Genomic DNA, 21,682 nt, shown 5'->3' on the forward strand with positions numbered 1-21,682 from the left:
TAAGGACGGAGCATATGGTTACGAAGCTGATAATCGGAGGTAGAATAAGTCCGAAGGGAATATCAAACCGTTAAAGGCATATCGATCGTGAACGTCGGAGTTGAATCCGTTATGACTCGAGAACTACCGGGACGTTGAGTCGCCAGAGGACTATTCATGTGATAATGTAGGTCCGGTACCGGAGCTGCTACTCCGATGGCGGACAACCCGGAACGACCGGAGCTATCGTACTTGGCCCGGTTATGGCCCAAGATCCGACACGTGACACCCCCCAACCATGGCTCCGTTCAACTCCACAGGTCCCAGTTCGACGCGAACACCTCGAAAGAATTCAAGAAGGGACGTTACCTTGGCCCGTACTCAAAGGCAGCCATTGAGCGTGTTCTCGGCCCTTTCCAGACGTCGCCCCTATCGATCATTCCCAAGCCGCACAACCCGTCCAAATTCCGACTCATTCAGAACCTTTCCTTCCCGCACCTACCACGTGACCGCGCAGCGTCCATCAACTCCGCGATCGACGCCCGAATGTATCCCTGCTCCTGGGGCACGTTCACGGTCGTGGCCCTCACTATCGCCAGGCTTCCTCCCGGCTCGCAAGCCGCCTGCCATGACGTGGAGGAAGCATACCGCACAATCCCTATCCGGACCAAGCAGTGGCCAGGGCTCGTCGTGCGGCTACCCGGAGAAGACGTGTTCGCGGTGGACACGTGCAATTGTTTCGGTCTGCGATCCGGGTGCGGGATCTTCGGCGCTGCAGCCGATGCTTATGCGGACGTCACACGGGTGAACGGCATGGGGCCAGTATCCAAGTGGGTGGACGACTTCGTCTTCTTCCGCATTCCGCGCACGCACCTGGTCGAATATAACGAGCAGCGCGCCACATGGCGGGACTCGATCCAGCGTTCCGGAGGCATGCACCAGGATCGCAGCCGAATCTGGTACGGAGGAAACGAGCTCCCGGACGGCCGATGTGAAGAATTCGACGAGGACATGGAGTTCCCCATGCGCGACCTCGCGCATCGCTCACCACGCTCAGCCGACGACCAACTTTTCTGCTACGCCATGGAGGACATCGACGACCTCTCTCGCGAACTGGGATGGCCTTGGGGAGCCGACAAGGATGTCGGTTTCAGCTATGCCGTTCCGTTTACAGGGCTGGAGTGGGACCTACGCGAACAGACCGTGGCCCTGGGCGAAAAGAAGAAGGCCAAATACTTGGAAGCAATACAGACGTGGAACGCGACCCGGGCACATACTCTCGACGAAGTTCAGAAGCTGTATGGAAAGCTCCTACACGCCTCGCTCGTCGTGCCAGAGGGACGAGCGTACCTTACCAAATTGGAGGCCGCACTGGCCATCTTCGGTGACAGTCCTTTCAAGCCGCGTACCGCTCCCTCCGGAACTCCTGCTGCCCTCGGCTGGTGGGCAGAGACCCTCAAACAGCCCCGCCTTGTCCGCGCAATTCCAGGGCCCGTCGACATCTTCGACGTACAGGCCTTCTCCGATGCCAGCTCCAGCACAGGCATCGCCGTGGTTATCGGCGGCTGGTGGCGGGCCTGGAGGCTCCTCCCGGGCTGGCAGCGTGACGGGCGCGACATCGCCTGGGCAGAAGCCATTGGCTTCGAACTCCTGGTACGCGCCGTCAATTCTTGCAACCCCCCTAGCCGCAACGTCAAGGTCCACGGGGACAATACAGGCGTCGTCGAGGGCTGGTGGAACGGGAGGAGCAGGAACCGCCGCGTCAACGAAGTTTTCAAACGAGTCCACAAAGAATCCAAGCGCAGTGGCCGACACTTTCATACACGATACGTCACGAGTGCGACCAACCCGGCGTACCAGCCATCAAGAGGTGCTTATCCGCCGACAAGCCGCTCGCTCGCTCCCATTCCCCTCCCCGCAGGCCTCGAGGCCTTCCTCATCGACAGCCAGGAACCCCTCGCCGAGAGCGAGCACGTCGCGTACGCGGCAGGCCATGCCCCCAACCCAGCCCCAAAGGACCGCAGCGCGCGGCTCCGGAACTCGATCACCCAGGTCGAACTGGACCAACGCAACGAGCAGTTTGCGACCGCCAATTACGGCACCTGGGGCGACCTCTGACGCGAACACATCGCCGGCGCTGCGCCCGACATGCCCAGCGAGGCACCGGCTCGTACTCTGGCACCCCGTCGGAGGAAGAACAACGTTCAACGCCGCCGGAGAGCCGTCCGGACTCGACGATGGCGACCTACAACGCGTGCGCGACGTCATGGCCAGCGCCCTGGCAGAATCAACCGCCGAGACGTACGGTTCCGGCCTGCTAGCGTTCCACGCGTTCTGCGATGAACGTCGCTTCTCCGAGGCACAGCGCGCGCCGGTCTCCTCCCTGGTAATGCAGGCCTTCCTCGCCTCGCTCGCGGGATTGTACGCCGGGTCAACACTAGCTAACTATTTCTATGGAGTGCGGGCTTGGCATTTGATCCATGGCCTTGAATGGAACATGGACGACGCGGCGATGCAGGCCATGCTCCGCGCAGCTGAACGCTTAACGCCCGCCTTTGCACGGCGGAAGAAAAGGTCGCCCGTCACCGTGGAGGTTATGCGAAGCATACGCGAACATCTCGACCTCCAAGACGCCCTTGGTGCCGCCGTGTTCGCTTGCCTAACAGTCACTTTCTACGCATGCGCGCGGCTGGGAGAGCTCACTGTCCCAGCCCTCGATCGCTTCGACCCCGCAATTCACGTGAAGCCCGCCGATCTTGGTGAAGAGGTGGACAGGAACGGTCTGTCGCAGCAAACACTCCAAGTCCCACGTACCAAGAGCGCGCCAAATGGCGAGCAAATCTACTGGGCCCGGCAGGACGGCGCCACGGATCCCATAGCCGCGCTGGCGCACCATCTCCGAGTCAACGCGCCGAGTCGCACGGAGCACTTGTTCGCCTACACGCACAAGTCAACCCGCAGGCCGCTCACAAAGTCGGCTTTCTTGCGCACCATACGCAAGGCCATGCGTAGCGCCAACCTCGAACCTTTCCAAGGGCATGGGATCCGCATCGGATCCACCCTGGAGTACCTCCTCCGGGGCGTACCGTTTGACGTAGTGCGCACCAAAGGTCGGTGGGCTAGTGACGCGTTCCTGGTGTACCTGCGGAAGCACGCGCAAGTGCTAGCGCCATACATGCAGGCTCAGCCGGACCTCCAGGCCGGCTTCACACGGTATGCCATGCCACCCGCACGATAATCGGTACGTGCAACTCCTAGTTCTACGGGAGACAGCGAGCGCGACGCGTCGTTGCACTCCTACACAACGGGATTCGCGGCTCACGGTCTCACACAGATATCCGAAGCCGGAAAGCCCCCTTCGGGGTTTTCGCCCGTTTCCTCGTTCCTTACAACACTCCTTAGCGAAACACTCATTTTCCTGTACCGCGCAGTAGATAGGATAATACAGCGGTTCGGACACTATCTACATTACCAAGAAACTACTTATCGGCAGCGACTCTGGGCGAAGGACATAGATTACGTAAGACCGTAATTCGTCAGGAATAAGCGCTGGAAGGGTAAGCGCCCATCATCTTTCAACAAGCCCCATGGCACCCGCTACAATCCCCGGAGGTCAGCCTCGGATATACCGTCCAAAGTCTGGCTCGAAATGTCGCTGATTGTCTGCTACACGAACACCTGATTGTGGCCTTGACTTGCATATATGCTCTTGCAGAGCCCAAGAGCTCGCCCAAACCTCAGCCGATCGGGAACGCGCCGTTCATATTCCTGTTTACGACGTGCACGCTCTGCGCCGTGTTCTTGCTGTGGAGAAGAGCATCCAGCTTGAAGCGGGTAATCCAACATCGGTAGGTAGTCCCATCACGCGACTCGATTCATTTCGCTCTCAACGCATTATTCTTGCACTTTTTCGCTGTGTTTCCCCGACGTTTATCTCCCTTTTCACGATGTCGCTGGCCCCATCGAGTGGCTCGAAAACTGACGCATACGCCATCGTTCGTTCAGGCTCGAAACGTGGAAGGAGACGCAAGAAGAGGGCCACATCAGGCTGTCCGAAGACGACGGGCCCTCCGCGGCCTCCTTCCTCGCGGACGACTACGACGACCACCACCAGGGTCTGCAAGACAGCGACATCCATGGCGCTCGACCCGCACCGCAGCCCCCTGCTTCGGCCGAGGCTCCGGGGGGCGAGCCCGTCGTTGTGTCGGATGAGGTAGCGGCGAGCGATCTGTGGCATGCCGCAAATAACGCGGAAGCCGAGAGATAGGACGTAAACATTCACCTTGTACAGACATCGTATACCCCGTGCTCGTGAGCGCGCTGCGCGCTGCTTGACCCAATACCATGCCGCAGTTTGCCGAGACCATACTGTCGACAGTTGAACGAAATGCAACGAACATCGCCCAAGATACGACATAGACAGCATCACACAGTAACCCCAGTAAGGATACGATTTATTCGTACATTAAGTACACGCAGAGAGAGGCAGCCTATGTTACGACGTTACTTACGACTTGCCAGGACCAAAAAGTTCGAATGCGAGTGTCTATATATGCGTTGCATCCTGATCGATTTCTCCGTGCCCTCGAGGCTCAGGACACGGCTCCCCACATCGCGAGCCCGGCGAAGAGCATGCCGAGCGCGAAGAGCAAGCCCGCGTACGCGGCGACGTGCACACCGACGCGCGCGAGGACGGGCGGGGAGTGCACGAGCGCGAGGGCCGCGTGCAGCGCGACGACCACGGGGAAGGTGATCGCGATCGCGCGGTTGGACGTCGGCGCGCCCGGGGCGGTGTGCGTGTGAGAGAGCGTCGTCGAAGGAGCGTCGGACTGGACGAGGAGGGGCGACTGAGGACGTGGCGGGGGGACGGAAGCGGTGGAGCGGAGGTAGGACGCGCTGAGGAGGAGGGTAAGGCCGAGCGAGAGCAGGATCGAGTCGACACGTTGGAGGCAGGAGATGAACACGGGGATCCTCTGCGATTCGGACGTCAGCGCGGGCGATTGCGCGTGGAACGGAAGCGACTCACGATAAACGGCACCCCGTACACTTCCTCGATGTCTTCTCGCGCTTTCAGCGCCACGAGCTGGTCGAGGTCGCGCTCGACCTCCTCTTCCACCACCGGAGGCAAGCTGTATCCGTTTCCATCATGCCGGCCATCCGCTTCTACGTCTCGGAAGGACTCGCCAGAGCCGGATATACGAGCGACGGGCGAGTCCGTGATCGCGCCGCCGAGGAACGGCTGGTGCTCCGCCGTGGCCGAGGGAACGAGTACATCCTTGTAGAGTGAGAGATGTACGTATCCCTGCGCGACGCCCGCGCACGCGTCCGCGAGCGCCCAGCCGAGCGCGAGCCACCATACGTGCCAGAACGCGGGCGAGGTCCAGTCCGCGCGCGGCGGTTGCGACCCCGTATACGTAGACAACAGGAGCGGGACGGCGGCCACGCGAACGAGGTTGGCAAAAAGCGTGTGAAGTGCGGCGGAGAAGAGCGCGGTGAGTGCTGAGGAGAGTCGAGGGTGGCGGTATAGGGGAAGTGCGAGGAGGGAGGCGAGGGTGTAGAGCGGGCTGCGGAGGTGGTGGCAGAGCGACCAGAGGGCGGATGAGAGGAGGAGTTCGGGGAGGGGAAAGGGGAGATAGGGTGCGCGGGAGGATGGCGGCGGTTTCGAGGACGGCCAGAGGAGACGGGGGAGGAAGGCGAGCAGGATCCAGAGCAAGGCGGACACGATCGGGACGATGGTGTATAGTAACACCAAGCGCGGGTACGAGCCTACACAGGAGATTGGTTCGTATGAGATTCATGCGACCGTCAAAGGGGCAAAGTGAGGAGGCATACCGGGATACAAGCCGCGCTCCTCGAGATTCCACTCGTCTTCCTCGTCCTCCGCGACGCGTTCGAGCGAGTTGTCGGGTAACATCCCCGCGTCGTATTCACCGTAGTCCACGCCGGAGACGTACGGGCCAGAGGGCGGAGGCCCGAACGACTGCCTCGGCGACAGTTCTACGCGCAACCTGGGGCGCTCCGGTTGCGGCTGAGATTGCGGCGCTTTGCCTTTGTCCTTGGACGAGCCGAACGGCGTCCATCCGACCGTTTTGCCGAGTAGATCCATGGCTGGTCTATAGAATCGAGGAAGAGGAGGTAAGGGTCGAGATGAATGTTAGTCGGAGGACGACATGTGGGTTGCAAGTGCAAGCCGCAAGAGACGCGGTAAAGGCGCGATGACGGGCACGCTCTTGGCCAAGACCATCTTGCATCTCATCCTCCATTCTTTATACCTACACGTTAGTCTATACGCATACCTCCTAGATCTGTTCTCTTGCTAACATCAACCCCAGCACCTTCGGCAGTGCCCAACGCGGGCTCGGCTTCGTTTCTGGCCTGGCGAGCAGAGACCAAGATGCGCCCGACCGCGACAGTACACGTATCATTGCGATATGCGCCGACACGCATGAAAGTCTGCCGGCCGCGTCTATCGTGTACCGTTCGCGTAAGCATCCACGACTCTTACGCACAGAAATCGGGGGATGCCCATAACTCAGCAACACCTCTCCAGTTCCGCTCTTCCACCAGCGTTTCGCGCCAGGAACCTCGGAATGAGAGTCGAACCATCGCGCACGCCTCGGGCCCATCCAGAACGATCCTCTCCCATCGCTCCGTCGACTTCTCCGGACGCATTACGCCTATTTCGTCGTTCAAAGGCTCGCCATTGAGCGCCAGCTACGCGTTCGGGCTGCCGTTTCCCGAGCACGCCGTCGGTGCGCTGTACTACTGGCATCCGCCGTCTCCATGCACGCCTCTGGCCGGCCAAGTCCGTTTCCGCGTCCTCGACGTCAAACGATACCAGGCCATTTCCGCCTCCGCCTTCGCCGCGGGCTCGGACCTGCTGCTTCCCGACCGCACCCCATGGCGCTTCGTTCTCAACAACATCGCGAGGTGGCGGAGGTACGCCGCGTTGAAGCGGTTCCTCGTCGAAGAGGACATCGTCTCGAACAGCACCTTTGATAAATGCGTCGAGGTTCACAAGAAAGGGGGCGTGGCGCGGCTCGAGCGCGCGTCGCTGCTATTGTGCGCGATAGGCCAGCCGTTCGCGCTCGACCTCTCGCATTGGTACAAAAACCTGTACGCCCTCACCGACGACGACCTGATCACCATCAGACTGGAAAGCCTCTTTCTGGACCATCGGGCCGGGACCCACGTCAGCCCTCACACAGGTGAAGATCACGTTTCCTCCCGCTGCACACGAGATCGAAAAAACCTTCTCACAAGACTCCTCTCCGTGCTCTTCGTACACCAGGCCTCGTCCATTGTCGCCTGGAACGTTTAGAACCGCCGGCAACGTTTGAGGCAGGGCTAGACATTCCCGGTCCGCGGCTCGTCATACGCGTCCTGAAGATCATCGAGGAAGTCCAGACCCAGCCCGGCTACGACGGTTGGATCCCTGCTCCCACTGAGGGTGAGCTGGTAATGACCTCTGTTAATGGCCACAAGCTCGCACCGTGGTCTTGCCCAGCAGACAGCCTGGGGCCTCTCCCGGAGATCGAGTGGGGGCACGATTGGTGAACCGGTTCAACCGGTTCAAGCAAACCGGCCGATACAGCCCATAGTGATCATGGTACTCTTGGTCGCGATGTACATGCAGCTTCACTGTGATCTCGGCGCTCGTTCCCGTAGGAAACGCGCAACAATATTCACCAAGCATCTGCCAACGGCGCGCAGGGGGAACGGGGCTGGCCAGAACAAGCTTGGCCCCCCACGACGGGATGGAAGAACGGCGTGCAGGGCCCGCAAATGGCATAAGAGACGGGAATGTTTCAATGATTGCTGGCAAGTGCAGGCTTACAGTTGAACAGCTCATATGCATTGTGCGTTTATGCATTCTAATGCAATTTCCCTGCAAACGGCGGTGGTTACCCTCCGAATCCTATGGAAGAAGAGATTCGATTCATGCAATATGAGGTGTATGCAGTATGAGCTGTTCAGCGGTATCTCAAACATCCTCCACGACGACATACTTACTCACACGTATGTACAAAACCGCGATAAACTGGATAATAGGACCCCCTTGTATATGTTTCGCAGCACATACACAATATCTCCCTAACAAGCCCATCGGAGTAACGCGTACATGGGCGCCTGTATTTCCAACGATATCGCGAAGGCCGTGTTCGACAGCTCACCAAGTGTTCAGGCCACAGCCATCACCTTCGCCGCAGTCATTCATTCACGGCTAGAGCAAGATTCCTTGTCTCGTGCATTATATACCAGCTGGGATCGAGAGCGAGTTCGTTGTTCGTGTGCTACCGCTACTCAAGTCTGGCTCTGCGGCCATAGCATCCATTCTCACCTGTATCGTCCAACTTGAGAAATACAACATGCTGACGATACAGCCCACATTCACGCATCATACAAGAGGCTTGCTGCGGTAAAGCAGCACGTACGCCGAAGAGTCCTCCCCGCCACCATCGAGTGTCGCCAATTTCTCCTTGGGGAAGGGAGTCACCTTATCGTCGTCGAACTTGTACCAGTCCTCGTCTTCATCGTCGAGGACAGTAGCTGTCGAGGATGACGATGCCTCACCTTGAGCACCAACGATGTCAATACGTGTGCATATTGGTGGAGTTAACAACACAACTTACCGCTAATCGCAGTGGGATGGAAGCAGCTCTTCTTGACGTATGCCATGTAATGACCGGCATCGGCCGCAGCGCCCTTGTGAGTGACGATTGCGATGAGGTCGTAGAGGCCGGTGACGCTGCAGCCGACGTCTTCCTTGAGCTGCGGGCTCACGAGCTCCTCGAGCTCCTTCTGCTCCTTGGCACGGTAAACGCTTTCGTCCTCGAGAGCACCGCCCTCGACTGCCTTGCCCTTGTCGTCCGAGGCAGAGGCTTCGGCCTCGGGTGCGGCCTCGGGTGCGGCCTCAGCCATCTCGACGTCAGTTTCGTTGGACTTGCCCTTGCCCTTGTCCGCAGGAGGAGAGTCCTTGGCGATCTTCGTCCGTTTCCTGACCTAAGAGTCCCTGTTACACACCGCTCTGCGACCACCGGGTAATGATCACCAACCTTGCGCCTCTCCGCTCGGTCTCGCTCAAGCTCCTTCAGACGGCGAGCAACGGGCTCCAACTGCTTCTTCAGATCTTCCGTGACAAGGTCAAGTGCATCGTATTCGACTGGGAACTTGACTTTACGCTATCGTTCTCCATGTCATTGTCCGTTTTGCGGTGAGATCTGAAGGTCGGCTTACCATGATCTTCGCCTTCTTTCCGATGTCCCGCCTCCATGCGAACCGGACCATGTGGACCGCCAGGTACGTTGGCAAGCGTTGTAACCTCGATTTCTGATTGTACACAGCTTCTCGACCGAGAGACGGAGACCGTTTTTCTATCTTTTGATCCAGAGCCTATCGAAGGGAGAAAATCAGTTTGAGTGCAGGCAGGATCGGAATGCACACTGATACATACGTCCATGATGCCACTGTGCATGAAATTAGTGGTGATACTGATGTTGCATTCGAGTTTGAGGATCTGCTCCGTGGTCACGGTCGGCTCTTCTTCAGGGGCCTCATCGCACTTCAACCTTCGGGTAACATGATTGAGCACGATTGGCGGACGTTAGATGATGACAGGAACCTACTCTCTGCGCATGACACCCATCATGTACTGTTCGATGAACTTCTTTCCCGGCGTGCCGGCAAGCTATCATGAATGTTTCAGCACTTCACCCCAGGTAAGGAATATGAGCGGACTTACGGGAACCTCCTTGAGGGAGTTCGCGATCGCTGTCCAGCACTCCTCCGCGTCCTGTTGAGCGTAAGCGGTCGCCATAGCTCCGCTCTTCGATCTGTCGAGTTCTCCGAACTGGGGCACAACTTGGCGCAACACCTGCAAAAACCGCAGAGGAATGACGCCCTCCGTCGAGCGCGACATTTGGCTGTACAGTTCGCGAAGAGCGCCGGATAGAGGCCCGGTTCCGCCGGTTGTGGCCAGAAGCGACTGTTGGAGCTCCGGGATGGCGCGCATGGCTTGCACCGTGGCGTTCATATAACAAGTGTTGCCCAGATTCCGGAGGCCAGGCGGGAGGGCAAGCTGCGGAAGTCGGTCAGACGAGGAGACCTGACCTCGAACAGGTTCACGAGAGACGTACCACTTTTGCGATCTCGCTTTCGTCCATGTCCTCTAAGAACACAACAGGTTTCTCGGGCGCTTGCGGCAAGGGACCTGCGGCGCCAATAACCATGAACGTCTGGTTCGCCTTCGGGGCGATCTTGGCCCATGACGCGTCATCCTTTCATATCGTTGTGAGGTGAGTACGAAGACGACTGAAGTTCGATCGTGAGTGTAGGGTACCGACCTTGAGTACACCACCCTTCACCATGACCTTCATGCGTTCCTGCGGAACGCCAGTGAGCTCGTAGATGGTCTGCTTGAACGCCGTTGGCGGTTGATCGGTATCAAGTGTAAGATCGTAGGTGCGCCCTGCATGTTTGATATGTACTGGAAGCGTTGGCATCGTTGTTTGCGGTTGAGGCTATCTCAGATTTGTCGGTTCGAGGTCGAGTGGGATTCGGCAGCCAGTTGGTCCTTCGTTGATGTTCAGGGATTGTGATGGAACTGAGCGTCTTGACTTGGATGGATGTTCGGATGAAAAAGGTAGGGCCTTGGTGGATGTGGTGGTCGATTGCAAAGCTCCGTCTTTGGTTTTCAGCCCGCTCATGAGGAGACGCGCGCCTGCACGCGTAATGCTCTTTTAGCCGCACGTGCATGGTGGACGCGTCACTTTTATCAACAAGCAGGTCAAAGATAGACGGAGCATTTCGTACGTTATAGAAAAAGTTGCAAGCATCGTTCAATCTATTGTCAACAAAGATACCACTACGTGAGATGGAAAAACGCTACCCCTCCGGATGAAATCATTATACTGATAGCAGGTCCAAAGAACAATCCGCTCAGAACACCTCACATTTCAACGATCACTCAGAGTACATGGCGAAAGCCCGTTGCAGCGTGTCCCCGTCGAAGCCACGTATCTTCAAGCACTCGCGATATATCTTCCGGTCAATGGGGTACTGCACCCGACTGGCGAGGTGCTGCCCGGACACCGATGCCTTGATGACCCCTGCGATGAGCCTTTGTTTGTGTACATTGACGAGAGGCTCCAGCTGCATGTATGGCGGAAGCGGGTCCAGCGCCGAGAAGACCTCAGGATGGGCGAGGGGTTCGAAGCCCCCAGTCGCAGGGTCAATCCGGACCTGTTCGCGAGGCGCCGTAGGGTCTATGTGGTCCGGCAGTTTCCTGTACCTATGGAGCTTCGACAAGTATATGCCTACGATGATGGTCGGGGTTAGCCACTCGTCATTGGACAACCAATCGTGAACGAGACGAACCTATGAAGGGAATACCGTCGGAGGGCAAAGCTTTACCAGAAGATGTGGTTTGTGCGTTCCCGTTTCCTCCGGCGCCTCCCGTGCTGCCCCTCTCCTGTGATTCACTCGCCAGAGCCTTGACGTCGATGAGGTGTTCGATCCTCTTCCTAAGGAGCGCGAAATCACCCGAGGCATCGGTGAGCTCTACGAGGACATGCAGCATTCGTCCTTCCATGTTGAGTCGGCTCCGATGGCGCTTCATAGCCCGTTGCACGGGAGCACTCTGCAGCCCCGCGATGATCGCGACGAGCGCGCTATGGATATTGAGCTCGTAGCATTTCTGTGGAATTTGTTTAGAACGATCGCATCCAGGCTCGGAGCAGAGCCGTAACTCACCCAAGCAACCCTGAGGAACTTGCGATATATGTGCAACCGTTCATGGGGATGTGTCAACACGATCTCGGACGTGACGAACTTCGCCATCAGGTCGAACCGGGCCCGCACGGCGACCAGGGCGCTCGTCTTCGGTCCCTTTCTGCCCTCATATTTGGCCCTCGTCCGTTCCTTGAGGAATTGCCCCCAGTCGAGGATATCGACTTCCTCAGGCGCTTCAGTCGTTGCCGCGGTAGCCGATATGAGTTCCTCGATCTTGACGGCAAGGAACAGTTCCCGGTCGATCATGGCGAGATGCTGAACGAGAACTGCAGCCTTGTATCCCAATACCCACGAGCGATAAAAATTGGGTATAGGCGCCCCCGCCGTGAATTTGGAAAGCTGTGGAGGAGGGATCTGCGGAGGCGACGACGGTATGCTACTATGGATCACGGTTTGAGACGCAGGGATGCGACTCTCGAGGATCTCCAGGGGAACGACGTCTTCAATGGCGGGTCTGGCCTTATCGGATGATAGAGGGGAGGACGTAACGGAGATGTTGTGCGTCGTCTGGTCAGCCATAGGCGTCGCGGCGTCCGCTGCCAGTTCTGCACCCGCCGACAACTGGGTGGACGAACGACGAGAAGCCGAGGAGCGAGTACTGCGTCTATCGTCCACGGGAGAACCGTTCTGAGACACCGATGCGTCGGCCCTCGGCTGCTCCTCGCCGTACTCGTCATCGGACTCTCCGTCGGACGTGGGGAAGCGCGGGGGCGAGTCAGGCCTGTAATCCCCGTTGGCAAGCCGTTCCTGGATCTGGCGGACCCATCCGTCCACCTTGGACGCCTTTGCTTCCCGGACCTCCCGACTGATCTGGCCCTCTAAATTTCGCAGCGCGTCTTCTATGTCGCCTTCTTCGTCGTCGCTCAAGGCGTCCACAATCGCATTCACTTGCCACTGCTGCAGTCCGGCCACGGTCAGCCTCGGTTGCGCGACAGGTTTAACGGGTTCTTCGGTCTCCGAAGCAATCGAGGAGGCAATCGAACTGCGCATGGAGCTATGGGAGCGGATCCCCAAAGAAGATACGCTTTCGGGGCGGACAAACTCGAAGTCGCGGCGGAGAGGTAGCTTGCGGGCAGCTCGGCGCAAGGTCTGCTGAGGGGCAGGCGCAGAGTCCGATTCTTGCTCGTCGTCGCTTGTATCGGATAAGTCAGATAGTTCCAGATCGTCGATGGACACTACGTCCAGGCCCCACGACGCAGGCGGCTGCGGGTATGTAGGGCGGGAGGACGAGGGCGCGAACGACGGCGGGATCGGTTCACCCAAGGATGACATCGTCTCCGCTACGCTAGGAGCCATGCTGTTGCGGTGAATTTCCAGACTCGCGGCGTCGAGAGACTCATGAGCGTTGCTTTGCGCTTCTTCTGAAATCTTTCCCAAAGAATCCGGAGGAGGAACCGATGCTTCGGTGGCCATGGACGCGCGAGGAGCAGATTGCGCGCCATCGAACAACGTTGATTCGTCATCCGTTGGTATCGCCGCAGCGGGAGGAGGTGGAGGAGGTACCGGCTTCGGCGCCGGGGGGACCGGCGACTGTTGCTCGATCATCTTGAGGTAACTCTCCAGTCCGCCTCGCATATGTAGCAACTCGCCTGTCTCGTTCACCTCGAGATCGAAGGCTGAGACGTCGGCGCAGATCCCGATGGGCGCTTGGATCGTCGATCTGGAGTGCAGCACCCGCTTCCACTGCCCGAGCCGCCCGATCGTGTTCACAAACGCTCGCTGTATAGGATTGTTGTGGATGGGCAGAGTTGCGGGCGTCTGAACGAAAGGAGTAGACTCCGATGCGCTGCTGGTCTTCAGATTATGTTGGAGAATGGCCATCTGGATCGGTTGGTGCAGCACCGAAGTCGTCATGGTAGATACCCGATGTGACGACGCCGCGGATATTGCGCCCAAAGGAGGGGAACCGGGCGTAGCCCGAGCAGCCGCGTTCGCCGAAAATTCAAAGGCCGAGTTCTCGTCCGGGGTGAAGTCAAGGTCCACGTCTGACCCTTCGTCATCTACGTGCTTATGACTCGCGAGGGAAGCGAGCGTTTCCGTAATCTCTCCGCCATGCTGAAGTTCTCCTACAAGCTCCGTGGCGTCCACCTTTCTCGACTTCTCTGTCGTCGACTTCCGGCCGGCACGAGAGGCTCCCGTGTGCGCGTCCTTGCAGCTCTGCACCGCCTTCACGAGCTTCCGCACGATAGTCTAAAGCAAGGCGAGTGTTAACAGGAGCTCTTTCGTCATCCACATTCAAAAACATACCAAGGCATCCTGGTTCTTCAGCACAATCGGATCCTTTCGCAACGTGTTCAACCACTCCGCGAACAGCAACCGCAGCTCGCGGTTCGGCACAAAGTCATGGTCGAAGAAAGTCAACACCCAATACCTAATCGCCACAAACGTCCTCAACCGCACGATGCGGCGCACCATCTCGTCCCTCGTACCCTCGTGCCGTTCCAGCGCCCAGTGGAACCTACACATCAACAGGTGCGCGAGCTCGAGCGGGCGGATGTACGCGCGGTACGTGAGGAAGAAGATGAGCAGCTCGTCATAGTTGAGCTCGCTAGTGAGCTGTGCGATCCAGCGCTCGATGCTCGCAGCGACGATAACCGTGCTGTGCTCCGTCTCGGCTGGCTCCTCGGCCGCATCGACCGCCACCAACGGCGCGACGCCTGCCGCACGCCCGGCGCCTATGCGATGTCCTTTCAGCTTCGAACTCCGCTGTCGCGACACCACCGAGCCATCCGATGCAGACACGCCGTCCTCTTCTTGCGCTCGCCCAGCAGGGCTGAACTCGCCCCAGATAACGAACCGCGGGTCGTTCCTCGGCGACGGCGAATCGTCCGCGTCGAGCGATATCTTGATCACCGTCGTCTGCGTCCCGAGCTCATCGAGCTTGTCCAGAGCCGGCAGCCCGCGGTATCGCTGCAGCACCTCGAACACCTTCGTGTTGTAGTACGTGTACGATCGCGTCTTGAGTGAGACTGTCTCCTGCGGCTCGCCAATCGGGTCGAAGAGCACCGGCGTCTCGGGATCCGCAGGCACCTCCTGTTCCAGTTCCAGCTCCAATTCCTGCTCCTGAATCGGACTGGAAGCTGCGGGCGAGGGCTCCTCATCTTCATCGGAGACGACGTATAGCCCAGGAGGCACACCGGGTCCAGGTGAGTCCGTCTCTGCCATCATCTCTTCAGCCACAGGGGATGGCGGCACGGGCTCCCCATCCGCCTCCGCAACAGTCTCGTCCGCCGAATGTTTCCTGAGCGCCGCGATGCGCAACTTGGAGGTATGCCCATCTCCAGGCGTCGCGGTCAACCCGGACTCGTAGCTCTGCATCAGCCTCAAGCCCGGCCCATGATGAGGCGTCAGACCCAGCGGCGTATGCCGACGCTCTCCCTCATCGTGCTCGTCTTCCGAGCCGTCCAAGTCGAGCCGGAGCCCGCTCACATCCGCGTCCGCGTTCCGTATCCCGTCTTCCCCATCCTCCTCGTCCTTCCTCGACGGCGAATCGAACGTCACGCCGGGTCCGAACGGATGCGTATACGTCATCCTCTTCGCCTTCCTTCCATTCGCCGACGACGACGACCCCGCCGACCCCCGCTCCCCAAACGCCGCCGAGAAGGACGAAAAGCTCGTCGACTGGCTCCCCGCGGGCGACGTCAGCTGGGACGCCGACGACGCGCCGTCCTCGCGCACCCAGCCCATCGCCTCCGCGAACACGTCCACTTTGACGTGCGAGAGCGCGTACGACGAGCTCGTCAACGACGAGATCTGCTGCGACGCGCCGGACGACGACGCCGCGCTCGCGTTGCCGCCGCGCTCCATGCTCGACGCCGACAACCGTGGGAGAGCTGACAAATCCGCGCCGGTAACGGTGTGCGAGTGCGCGCGGCCGACGAACGCCGGGGGGCCGCCGCCGCCGCCGCCTCCGTTCGAGCTCGTCGCGTTCCCTCCGGCGGGGCCGAGGTAGACGCGGCTGCTGCTCGCCTCCTCCGGGCCAGCGGAGACGCCGGCCGACGCCATATCGGGTATAGAGCGCGTCTTGCGCAACTTGCGCGGGCCGCCGGAGTCGGCGGCGAAGGGCTTCGCGGGGCTCGCGTGCGTCGAGGCCGAGGTGAGGCCGTTGCTAGTGGTCGGGCGGGAGGTGAAGGCGCCGCCGCCGGAGGTGGAGGCGGACGAGAGGTGCGCGCCGGAGCGGTTGAAGCCGGTGAAGAAGGTGTGCACGCTCAGGCGTGACGACCGCGGGCCCTTCTTTGATTGGGAGTGCATGGGGGTTGATGGGAGATGCAGCGTGGACGAGTGGTTCGAGCTGTACGCGTCGCGCAGGGAGTGCGGGACGGGGGTGGGCTGTGATTTGGTTCGTTGCGCTAGAAGCTGTTCTTCCGCGTGTTCCGCGTTGGCCGCAGGGGCGGACAAGGTGCGAGCCCTGAGTGTTGCACGTTAAGGTATGCCACTGACAAGTGGAAAATAATGAGACAGGTGACCTACCCAACGCGATACCTCTGCTGCCCATGCTGATTCGTGAACGCGGTGATTGCGTATGGAGATAGGCGGTCCATGCTGACGCCGAAATGCTGATCGAATCTCCGTTTCAGCTCGCGCGCCGCGAGAGGAGAGCTCGTCTCGACGAAGCTCCCATCGGCTGAAGATCGGGAATCGAAGGTCATTAGCAATCGATTTTGACGCGTAACTTTCCACCGAATGGGCGCGTTACTCACAAGCGATGGAGATGTCGGCTTCTGCGACCTCTGGTGGAAGTTCATCTAACGCGATAGCCGCGTCGTCGTCATCCGGGAGCACGAACGACGCTTGGGAGGTATGTCCGTCCGCCGGAGAGGGTGCCGGCACGGGTAACTTCAGGCGGCTGCCGTGGGCGCTTGGGCCGAACCTCTCGCTGGGGCTGCTGCTGGACGTAGGCGACTGGGCCGTGTTTTGCGATACGGGGGGCGAGAAAGCGGGCCCGGTCGTGGTGAGGCGCAGACCGTCCGCCATCTTCGGGGTCGCGGGAGACGCCGATGGCGCGTCTGCGTCCCCGTCGCCGTCGGCGGGGAGCAAGGGCTGGTCGAGCGCGTCGGGTTCGAGGGCGGCGGGAACGGGTATACTCGGCGCCTGCGATGACGGCGCAGGCGGATCGTCCGCATCGTCGGTATCGACCGCAGGCTGTGAAGGCGCGCGTCGGAGCTGGTTCGCCGTCGGGATGGGCGGCATCTTCTTTCCAAATCCTGGTACGTATAGGTTCTTGCGCCGACTCTATATACGAAAGCGCGTGATGTCGTGTGGTGGAATGAGACAGTCGGTAAAAAGGGGTCGTGTGTGGTGAGGTCGTGAAGACAATAAGGTCGTAGTACAGGGTCTGAAGGCAAGGCGGCTAATAAGACATATCAACGCGAGGAGTCGCGAGTCGAATGGGGGGAGTAAAGTCGAGGTGAGAAGGAAGATATAGGGCGTCGCCGAGTTGTTGATGACAATGGTCTCCGCCCAGCCAAGGGTGTCGGGTAGAGAATAATGGGCAGGCTGCGACGGAGGGACGGAGAGGGCGACTCATACGGGGAGAGCTCATTCGCACGTGGCCCGTGGGGAAACCTTGGGGATTTTCCGAAAACCCGGTCCCGAAAATCCAGAGGGCCGAGGCCGTTTGCCTGCAAAGCCTATTCCTTTAATCCCCCGTTGTTTTGTCGGGAATCAGGTAAGGAACGGGCCCCATGTACACTCGGGACGTAAAGATACCAAGAGCGGTATATTTGCGACTCGCATTTATCTCACAGAATTGCATATGCATCGATGGATCAATCCCCATGCGGGCTCAGGTTGCCCACGACGCCTGTGAATGCGAGGGAAGACAACACAGCTCCGGGGTTCGTTTTCCTCGCGATCGATGGGACGACGCATCCCGAAAGACGCTGTGCAGGGCCCAGATGACGCACAAAGGGCCCGAAGGAAAAGGGAAATTTTTTGTACAAGAAATTGCGTGTTCGTTCGTTCGCATAACTGAGTTGGTATATACAACGCGCCGATCTGGGGTTCACGTACAACGTCGACCCTGGAACGGGCAAACAATAACCGCGACCACGTCTCGGCTCTCGATCATACGTACTCGTTTTCCTTTTCAGTCTTTGCGCTTGTCGCTCTTCGCGCCTGTGACCTTGTTATACTCCGTCGCGAGCTTGTCGTACTCCGCCGCCTGCTGCGCCAACTTGGCCTTCAGGTCCTCGATCTGCTTCGTCTGGTCCCCGTTGGCGAGCTTGTCCCGGCTCTGGGAGGCGGTGGCGTTCTTGAGCTTGGCGTACTCCTCCTGCGCGTGGATGAGGTCGAGGATGATGTAGAACGTGCGCGTGAGGACGAGCGAGAGGAAGAGCGTGAAACCGGTTAGGTAGACGTTCCGTTGCGCGCTGTGAGACCAGGTCAGGATTGCGTGCCGATCACCGTCATATAACATGGACTTACTAGAATTTGCGAGCGGCAAAGTTGGTTTCGGTCTGGACGTTCTGTAGGACAGCGCTGTTATTCGACTTCGCGGCCTCGGCCTATGACAGAAACCGCCTATAAGCACGATCACGTTGCATCCCTGCGGGTTTGACCCACCTCCGCAGTGATCCTAAACATTCTCTGCACCGCATCCACAAACAGCACCAGGATAGATCTGCGAGGCAGATTCAGTTCCTGCGGCCTGCGGACGGGTTAGAAGGCGAACAGACGACTCACATGAAGGCGATCTTTATTCCATACGCGACTTTGGCGACGAGGGGGGACTCCGCGAGGAAGTGGAACAGACGCTTGCGGATCCCGTAGGGCAGAGGAGCGACCATGATACAAAACATGGCCATCTACTTCAGTCGTGAGATACCCGAACGCTCAGTTCGTGCAAAGACCGGACGAACCTCGGCACCTAGCAGTAGAAAGGCAATCGTATAGCTGCGACCATAACACGTTCATCATAGCGCACGAGACACGCATGCACGTTCAACGCGAAGGTGCGCAGGCGACAACCAGGAAAGACGAACGACCAGATCAGTTCCGGTGTCTCCGGAGTATCAGAAAGGCACGCACTATACAGTCATCTTGATATCCTTCTTCCCAAGTTAACGGGAGTAACAAGAGGTAGTAGGCCTGGTTGGGGGTAAAATAGCAAGTCAAGGGGCTGCGTAGGGCTGCGTTCGCGCCGGTCCACGTCGACGGATTCGCGCCACGGCGCTCGGCGATTGACGTCACAGCAACGAACTGCAAACCCTATCTTCGGGTTTATTGCGCGTACAGTATAACTGTACGTAGGAGGACCAAATACTGGGTCCGTAATATGAATACAGGAGGTAGGGAGTATCACTTGATCCACCAGCATCGTACATATGCATGGGTTCACTGGCATTCGCTTGATTGTCTGCTCACGGAATAATCTGCTATCGTAATGAATGAACGTGGAAAAGGAACGATGTCTGCTTGACATACGCCATCTTGCACCGAACAACACCTACTGGAACCCCTGATCCAGACGACATCGCCAAGCTTGACCATGCCCGACGATCACGCCTCTAATGCTGCATCTCGCCTTCGAGGGTGTTGAGGCTAGCGAACAAGGAAGTGACCAAGAGTTGGCGGAAGAAAGATTGTAGGACAAGGTCGGCTTACAACGCGATCCCCTCGACGCGGTAACTATCGTCCTCGACATAGCTTCCCTGGCGCTTAAACACCATGTTCTTCTTCGCATCGCGGTAGCTCGGCCATACCGGAGCGCCGTCGACGCCATTCTGGTTTGGATCCAACTTGTGTATGAACGACACCCTGACAAGCAATATGGATTCAGTCCGGCTGCTCGTGGAGCAGGAGCGGAAGGTGACGCACCAGTAGCTTGTCATGAACTTGGCGAGTTCCGCGTCGCCCGGTCGGGTCGAGAGCGGGTTCTGAGTCGGGAGCGGGTTGCTGAAGACGTACGCGACCTCTTCGAAGTGCGTCGCGCCGATCTCCATCGTCCCATTCTCGGGCACCTGCGCGAAGTGGTAAGAATAGACGTCCGCAGTCGACGACACGGTCTCGGACAGGAGACGGCGCTGCATAAGGTGTCTCATGAGTGCCCGTGCACAAGTACAAGTGGTGGGAGGAGGGCGTACCCCGGCATGCATGTAGATGTCGCCCCATATGCTGAGTGCCCGCTTATCCTGCAGTCCTGTGGAGAGGACGCCATCACCGGTGTTGTACGGGCAGCCGATAGAGGGGTCGTTGGGGTAGTGTCCGAGGATCGTGCTGATGCTATCGTTGGTGAGGTGCTTGTACCGCGTTGCGAGGGCCACGGCAACATCCGATTCGCTGTTGAGTCCACTGGGACCGAAACTCGTACCCTCGTCCAGATTAGCTGCATACGAGGTGAAGATACAACATAGGTACAAGGGAATGTGTCGGCTGACCTCCAAGTAGCATCGGCACCTTGATGAACTTGCCACTCTGGATGGCGGCAGTCACGCTACCCGTGATGAATGATCCGTCAACGGTCGGGCCCCAGGGCGGCATATTCGTCACATTAGTGGCCGCGATGTAGGCCTCGAGAGGAACCGCGCGGAGACACGCCACAACGTCCGCCTCGCCGGCGCATCCCGTCGCGTTCACGATCGCGTCAAACTGGGGCTGGTAGTCCTCCGGGGTGCGATAGCTCCACGTGGTGGGCGTGCCAGATTCGAGAATGACGGCGCGGAAGAGGTCGGTCGAAGTCGCGCCATAGGCGAGCAGCTGGAGAGAGACACTAATAGACCCGGCGCTGGGGGTTGTATGGCGGTCAGCGAGGAAAGAGACGATGAAGCGGAAACGACCAACCTCTCGCCCATGACGGTGACCTTGGAGGGGTCGCCGCCGAAGGCTCGAATATTCTCGTAGACCCATCTGAGGGCGATATGCTATATAGTAGACCCATAAGCCCTTATTCCCTTTGACGAGGTCAACTAGAAACTCGCCTGGTCGAGTAGACCAAGGTTGCCGACACCCTCGGCGGCGAGCTCCTTGGACCACAAAAACCCAAAAGCTGTTGCACGATAATTGAAACTTACGATTATCTACCATGTGCGGTAAGCACGATGAATCTTCAAAAACGATAACCCGCACTCACGATAGGCTGCCCCATCTCCACGCTACGCTGCACAATCCAAGTGCCGTTGTATCGATGGTCGGCACTTCCACCGTTACCGAAGCCTCCTCCACTACAAACATGAGAGGTCAGTTTAGAAGAAGAGACAATATATCTCCTGCAGCTTACTACACCCAGACAACGACGGGGACGTCGCTACCTTCCTCGACACCCTCAGGACGGACGACGTTGATGGTCAGACACGCCTCGCTCAGCTCAAATCCCGCATCGTCTTCCGCACCAGGCACGTCGTATCCGACGCAGATCGGGCTGTAAGCGGACGCGTCGCGCGTGCCAGTCCAAGACGCGTTCAGCGAGAGCGGTGCGCGAAGACGGAGCCCAGGCGGCACTGGCTGCTGTGCGTACGGCATGCCGAGGAACAACTCCTGCCTGAAAGAAGGCAGAGAAAGCCCAGTGTACGTGCCATTCTTGACGGTCACGGTAGGTACCGAGGGCGGAGAGGCGGCAACCCCGAAACCGACGAGGAGAGTGAGCGTGCTCAAGAGACGAGTCAGCATTTCGAGCAGTTGAAAACTCGCGGGCGGTTGGAGTCGGAAACTGGTGCATGAGGCTAAGACCGCCGTCGAATTTATGACGACCATGACCGCAGCTCGCCCGCCTCACAAGAACATTCGAACCGAAGAACTCAGAGGAAGATTTGGTGCTTAGCACCCTAATCTGCTCTCTAATTCGGAGCGCGTTCGATTTGCAACAGAAAAAGCCGTGATGGTGAGGGAGGAGGCGAGAGCCACGAAGGTATAGCACGGTATAGCTCGATGATCCGGGTGTCCGGCAAGCACGACTGACAGATCGCGTTACAGGGTT

At 58.9% G+C, this 21,682-nt stretch overlaps 6 protein-coding genes across 6 annotated transcripts; 2 read left to right on the forward strand and 4 right to left on the reverse strand.

Annotated features, from left to right (window-relative positions):
- Window positions 1-3,693: 3,693 nt before the first annotated feature.
- Window positions 3,694-4,317, forward strand: PUNSTDRAFT_107513 (uncharacterized protein; the record flags this gene model as incomplete). Its single annotated transcript, XM_007387571.1, has 2 exons — window positions 3,694-3,827; window positions 3,985-4,317. Coding segments are annotated over 2 exons (396 nt in total), but the record flags the coding sequence as incomplete, so codon positions are not given.
- A 254-nt stretch (window positions 4,318-4,571) lies between these two features.
- Window positions 4,572-6,200, reverse strand: PUNSTDRAFT_128032 (uncharacterized protein; the record flags this gene model as incomplete). The annotated part of the gene is made up of 3 exons (XM_007387572.1): window positions 5,812-6,200; window positions 5,006-5,745; window positions 4,572-4,952 (listed from the first exon to the last, which is right to left on the reverse strand). Exons 1-3 carry the CDS (start codon window positions 6,083-6,085, stop codon window positions 4,572-4,574), a joined length of 1,395 nt encoding a protein of 464 aa, XP_007387634.1. The 5' UTR covers window positions 6,086-6,200.
- Window positions 6,201-6,319: 119 nt separating this feature from the next.
- Window positions 6,320-8,081, forward strand: PUNSTDRAFT_55124 (uncharacterized protein). Its single transcript, XM_007387573.1, has 3 exons — window positions 6,320-6,463; window positions 6,530-7,261; window positions 7,321-8,081. Exons 1-3 carry the CDS (start codon window positions 6,374-6,376, stop codon window positions 7,534-7,536), a joined length of 1,038 nt encoding a protein of 345 aa, XP_007387635.1. The 5' UTR covers window positions 6,320-6,373; the 3' UTR covers window positions 7,537-8,081.
- A 33-nt stretch (window positions 8,082-8,114) lies between these two features.
- On the reverse strand, window positions 8,115-10,481 carry PUNSTDRAFT_107514 (cysteine proteinase; the record flags this gene model as incomplete). Its single annotated transcript, XM_007387574.1, has 9 exons — window positions 8,115-8,553; window positions 8,613-8,982; window positions 9,036-9,161; window positions 9,217-9,372; window positions 9,434-9,548; window positions 9,606-9,667; window positions 9,722-10,057; window positions 10,116-10,256; window positions 10,323-10,481. 9 exons carry the CDS (start codon window positions 10,479-10,481, stop codon window positions 8,378-8,380), a joined length of 1,641 nt encoding a protein of 546 aa, XP_007387636.1. The 3' UTR covers window positions 8,115-8,377.
- A 394-nt stretch (window positions 10,482-10,875) lies between these two features.
- PUNSTDRAFT_122523 (ras GEF) lies at window positions 10,876-17,070 on the reverse strand. Its single transcript, XM_007387575.1, has 6 exons — window positions 16,470-17,070; window positions 16,240-16,393; window positions 14,017-16,177; window positions 11,731-13,959; window positions 11,356-11,674; window positions 10,876-11,294 (listed from the first exon to the last, which is right to left on the reverse strand). Exons 1-6 carry the CDS (start codon window positions 16,957-16,959, stop codon window positions 10,942-10,944), a joined length of 5,706 nt encoding a protein of 1,901 aa, XP_007387637.1. The 5' UTR covers window positions 16,960-17,070; the 3' UTR covers window positions 10,876-10,941.
- A 635-nt stretch (window positions 17,071-17,705) lies between these two features.
- PUNSTDRAFT_146095 (alpha/beta-hydrolase) lies at window positions 17,706-21,375 on the reverse strand (the record flags this gene model as incomplete). Its single annotated transcript, XM_007387576.1, has 13 exons — window positions 17,706-18,140; window positions 18,196-18,275; window positions 18,334-18,391; window positions 18,454-18,575; window positions 18,630-18,663; window positions 19,375-19,527; window positions 19,588-19,793; window positions 19,854-20,095; window positions 20,148-20,494; window positions 20,551-20,630; window positions 20,688-20,786; window positions 20,840-20,930; window positions 20,987-21,375. 13 exons carry the CDS (start codon window positions 21,373-21,375, stop codon window positions 17,858-17,860), a joined length of 2,184 nt encoding a protein of 727 aa, XP_007387638.1. The 3' UTR covers window positions 17,706-17,857.
- Between the last annotated feature and the right edge of the window lie 307 nt (window positions 21,376-21,682).

Source organism: Punctularia strigosozonata (assembly GCF_000264995.1).
Source record: "Punctularia strigosozonata HHB-11173 SS5 unplaced genomic scaffold PUNSTscaffold_14, whole genome shotgun sequence".
NCBI lineage: Eukaryota > Fungi > Basidiomycota > Agaricomycetes > Corticiales > Punctulariaceae > Punctularia > Punctularia strigosozonata.

Bases quoted from the DNA above. Each gene is read 5' to 3' on its own strand.
- PUNSTDRAFT_122523 (XM_007387575.1), bottom strand. From the start codon at position 16,959: ATGCCGCCCATCCCGACGGCGAACCAGCTCCGACGCGCGCCTTCACAG. The intron at 13,960-14,016 runs GTATGTTTTTGA...GCCTTGCTTTAG, and splicing joins TGAAGAACCAGGATGCCTTG to ACTATCGTGCGGAAGCTCGT. The intron at 11,295-11,355 runs GTTCGTCTCGTT...CCATCATCGTAG, and splicing joins CGACGGTATTCCCTTCATAG to GCATATACTTGTCGAAGCTC.
- PUNSTDRAFT_55124 (XM_007387573.1), top strand. From the start codon at position 6,374: ATGCGCCCGACCGCGACAGTACACGTATCATTGCGATATGCGCCGACA. The intron at 6,464-6,529 runs GTAAGCATCCAC...ACACCTCTCCAG, and splicing joins GTCTATCGTGTACCGTTCGC to TTCCGCTCTTCCACCAGCGT. The intron at 7,262-7,320 runs GTACACCAGGCC...GCAACGTTTGAG, and splicing joins GACTCCTCTCCGTGCTCTTC to GCAGGGCTAGACATTCCCGG.